The sequence below is a fragment of the Otolemur garnettii genome, unplaced genomic scaffold, assembly GCF_000181295.1.
Source record: "Otolemur garnettii isolate 467f Iridium unplaced genomic scaffold, OtoGar3 scaffold00185, whole genome shotgun sequence".
Lineage (NCBI taxonomy): Eukaryota > Metazoa > Chordata > Mammalia > Primates > Galagidae > Otolemur > Otolemur garnettii.
This window is the reverse complement of record NW_003852580.1, coordinates 3,048,446-3,052,816: the sequence shown is the minus strand read 5'-3', so window position 1 is coordinate 3,052,816 and position 4,371 is coordinate 3,048,446. Positions and strand designations below refer to the sequence as shown.

The window sequence follows — 4,371 nt, the reverse complement described above, 5'->3', positions numbered from 1 at the left end:
TTGGAGGTTGCTGTGAGCTGTAATGCCACGGCACTCTACCCAGGGGGACAGTTTGAGGCTCTGTCTCAAAAAAAAAAAGTTGGCTGGGCAGTTGTCTCATATCTGTAATCCCAGCACTTCAGAAAGCTATGGTGGGAGGATCACTTGAAGCCAAGATTTTGGGACATAGTGAGAACACATCTCTACAAAAAATTAAAAAAAAAAAAAATATTCAGATGTGGTGGTGCATGCCTATAGTCCCAGATGCTCAGGAGGCTGAGGCAGGGTAGATCACTTGAGCCCAGGAGTTGGAGACTGCCATGAGTTGAGATTACATGATCATACCCCGGCCTGAACAACCCTGAGGGAAAACCCTGTCTCCTTAAAAAAAAAAAAAAAAAAAGTAACTAAATAAAAGGAAAGGTCAGTCCACAGAGGAAGGATTGTTCTGTATTAAAGGGAACCAAAGAGGCTGGGTATAGAAATCCACAAGTGACTTTCATGGGACCCTGGGCTGGGGCAGTGACACAGGGGGCTCTGAGCTGATTGGTCTACATGGTACAGCATCTACTGGTACACAGCATTAAGTACCAAGAGTGATCTAGACATCAGAGAGAGGCAGCCACTACCTGGGCACCTCTAGGGTTAGGGCCATTGCCAGAGACTCAAAGGATTTTATGTGCTCAGCCCTCAGGTCTTCGCCGGACCCTGTGTCCTGGTGGGGACCTGGGTGCCCCTGTGGGTCCCTAGGTAATGCCTTGTATCTTTGGTCACAGAGATCGTTAAGGAGGTTGAGGTCCCACAGGCTACCCTGGGTGTCCCAGCCCATGGGACGGCGGACAGCTGCCACTCGCCTGTGCTGGAAGAGGAGGTGGGCATCCCTATCCCCGCACCAGGGCTCCTGCAGGTCACGGAGAGGAGGCGTAAGTACTACTGACTGACCCAGCACACTGCTGGGACCCTGAGGGCCCCCAGAAGTGAGGCTGCTGAGCCCACACCCTGTCCAAACACTCCCAGGGTCTGAGGCTCAGAGACTCAGTCTGAGAAAGAAGGGCTGGATCTAGTGCTGAGTGCTGTGCTCATAAAGCTTTGGTTCCCTGGGCCTCCACTGTCTAGTATGTGAAATGAGGACCTTAGGAAGCTTCACAGCCTCAAGTGTGCAGAGCAAATGCACACGTCTGCCCACATCTGGGCTTTGTAGAAAGTTGGGGTTCATCTGTGAGCCTTGTGAGGTGACTGTGCCCCATCTATTCCCAGAGCCCCTGAGCAGCGTCTCCTCTCTGGAGGTCCACTTTGACCTCCTGGACCTCACTGAGCTGACCGACATGTCCGATCAGGAGCTGGCTGAGGTCTTTGCTGACTCAGATGATGAGAATCTTACCAGTGAGTCCCCTGCAGGTGAGGCTGGCGACGGGGACATGGGGAGGCATGGGCTGGGCTAAGGTCCTCTGCGAGTCCTGGGGTTGTCTCAGGTGAGTTCAAACGAGAGCCTGGCACCACTCATACACCATTTGCGTTTCAGGAATCTCCCCCACAGCTGCTGCTCCTAAACTTTATCTTCCCAGTGAGCCACCATCCAAAGCCACCATCTGTCCAAAGTACAATTTACTAAATGTGACTTTTAACCCTAACTTAGGCCAAGCACAAGGTGAGGGTGGGGCACTGACCAGCCTGGGCCCCTCCCCAGCTCACTGACTTGGTTTACCCTCTGGTTCCCCAAGCACTGCCTCTGGCCCAAGGGCCAGCCTGGCATCCTTCCTTCCCTCTCTGCTCACACCCAACACAAGCAGGGCCCCACAATGTGGTCACTTTCATGTCTCTCCCAAGCCCTGTGGTCAGAGTATAGGATTCACCTCTAATGGGGTCTTAAGTATCTTTTATCTCTTGTAAGTAGTGAAGGCCTCAGTGTGACCTTACACTCTGGGCAACGGGGTGGGGAGAACACAGGAGCTCCACCCATGAGATAACTGGACCTGGCTCAGGCCACTCAGGACCTCCTTAAAGGCACCAGCATCAGCAAGGTCCCTGCCAACTGCTCTGGGGGTGTAGGGTGGGCAGTGGAATTGGGCTGGCCCCACCTCCAGGACAAGTCATCATCCCACACTGGCTCCTTGCACTTCCCCACACCTTCCCTGCGGGCCCACAGGTATGTATAGACCAGGGCTGATACAATTGGGGAGATGGGGGGCTCAAGGCCTGGCCTACCTAGACCCAAGCCCATGGAACCCACAAGCTGGAGAAAGCAGGACACATGATGGGCAGAGGTTCAGTGAGGCCTACAGGGGCCCTCAGGTGTGTTCGACTGTTCCGGGTCATGGTGGGGGGGGGGGGACTTTGATAGGCCCCACTAGTATCACTGCATAACAAGGCAGGAGCCAGAGCAGGTTCTCCTGGGGGAGGGGGGTCTGCCCAGGCCTCTGGTGGAGCCAGCTTGTGGGTTTTGTGTACTGGGCCAGGGAACCTCAAGGTACAGTTGGGGATCTGGTATTAGAGGCATCAAAGACGTCTGCATGCACATTTAGGAACGCAGGGCACGGGGCACAGTGCCAGCAGTGCCCCAGAAGGCTGACATACAGGCACCCCAGGCCTCCTGGCTGAATTTCACTTCCCATATTTCTATTCATGCCAGGTCTACACCCACTACCGCGGGCCGGCTGCCTACGCTCCCCCTCCTGGACAAGGATGAGGGCCGAGCAGAACCGTGAGAAGCAGTCCCTGGGTGACCCTGAGCGGCAGGCTGCAATCCTGGACACATTTCTCACAGTGGAGGGGCCTCAGGAGGACTAGGCCATCTCCACCCATCTGGGGGTGCTGCAGGCCCCAGCACAATGGTAAATCAGGGCAGTTCTGGCCCCACAGACAGACGTGGCCCTCTCCAAGAGGCTCTAGCCATCACCTCCTGACACAGCAAGCAGGGCCAGGGCACTGCCAAAGGAGGCTCCCTGTTAGTCTCTAGGCCATGGAGTCCTCTGGGCACAGGCCCCAACTCTGCTTGGAGCCCAGCTGTTGATCTGGGGATATGCTGGGCCCCTCGATGCCTCTGGGAGCCCCAGCACAAGCCCAACTCAGTGGCATTATGTCCAGCTCATCCCTGGACCCTGGAGCATGAGAACAACACAGTCAAGTCACTGCCAAGTGATAAGGAAGAGACAAGGAGTGGTGTGTGCAATGGTGGCCTCAGGGTAGAGGGACCTTAGCCTGTGGGAGCCACTCTGAGAACTCCCTGGGGATCTCTAAGCTTAGCTAATGGACACAATACTGTCCAGCCAAGCACATGGGGTGAGGGACAGTCCCTGAAGTTCTCACCTTGATTTCACTCCTGCTCCCTTCCTCTGCCTCATGGAGCCACCACATCAGGGCCCCCTCCCCAGGCTTACCTCCAAGACCTTCACCTGGGTCCCTTGGTCCCTGCATCCATTTCATCCTTAGGTTGGAAAACCAAGTATAGTCAGACTGCCTCGGAGACACTTCCGGGATTACCTGGGGGGCAGGTTCACCCTCTCCCCATTCTGTGCCCATCACAGGGCACATCCTCACGTACATTCTCCATAGCCCATGGCCACCAGAAATAGGCAGTGGGCTCTGGGCCATGTTCTGGGCACTGACAGGCCCACTCTGCTGTGGGGGTATCAGGGGCACCCAACTCAGCTTTCCCAGTGCTGCTTTTTGTGCGTTAAGAGTCACAGAATAAGCTTCTCACCTGATAGCAAGTCAAAGACTGGTTTTAATATGAAAGTTTAAGCTTGTTTTTGTCCTCAAGCCAACCTGCCATACCCTACTTCCCACAAAAACATTTCCAGGAAAGGAAAACAGGCTCCGATCTGCATTTTCATCCGTGTCTTCAAGAGAGATCCTGGGCCCCACTTCCACTTCTGAGCTGTTCCCAACTCCCTACCTTCTCTTGTCTGCACTGTTGGCAAGTCCAGGTCCCCCGCAACCAGGTCTCCTGAAATGAATGCTGCCCCTGGCTTCCAACCTCACAGAATCAGGCAGGTTTCTCTTCCAATCCCACAGAGGCAGCCATGCCCCCAGCCATACCTCCACCCACCAGCTCCATCCCTCCCGCCGCAGCTTCTGTAGAACTCATTCACAAAATGGGGGATTAAAGCATCGCCCCACATCTTAAGGCCTGGCCGCAGTCTTTCCTTTCTAGCTGACACCAGTGTGCATACAGGGGTGTTGGGGTGCCCTGGAATGAGGCTCCAGCCCTGGGGTCATTCTCTGGCTATGCTGCACTCCAGGCTATGCTTATGTGGGTCACATCTCTGGGACAAGTGCCCTGAATTCCCAGTCCCTGAGTAATACAAAAGGAATCTTTTCTTTTCTTTTCTCTTTTCTTTTCTTTTCTTTTCTTTTCTTTTCCTCTCCCTCTCTCTCTCTCTCTCTCTCTCT

General features: G+C 54.6%; 1 protein-coding gene across 1 annotated transcript in view; it reads left to right on the top strand.

The window, feature by feature from the left end:
- Positions 1–2,873, top strand: part of DBNDD1 (dysbindin domain containing 1) — a 14,132-nt gene extending 11,259 nt beyond the window's left edge. The window contains exons 3-5 of the mRNA XM_012812027.2: positions 756–902; positions 1,237–1,377; positions 2,609–2,873. Of these exons, the coding sequence (XP_012667481.1) occupies positions 756–902; positions 1,237–1,377; positions 2,609–2,766 (446 nt within the window). The 3' untranslated portion in view covers positions 2,767–2,873. The remainder of the gene's footprint in view (positions 1–755; positions 903–1,236; positions 1,378–2,608) is intronic.
- The last annotated feature ends 1,498 nt before the right edge of the window (positions 2,874–4,371 follow it).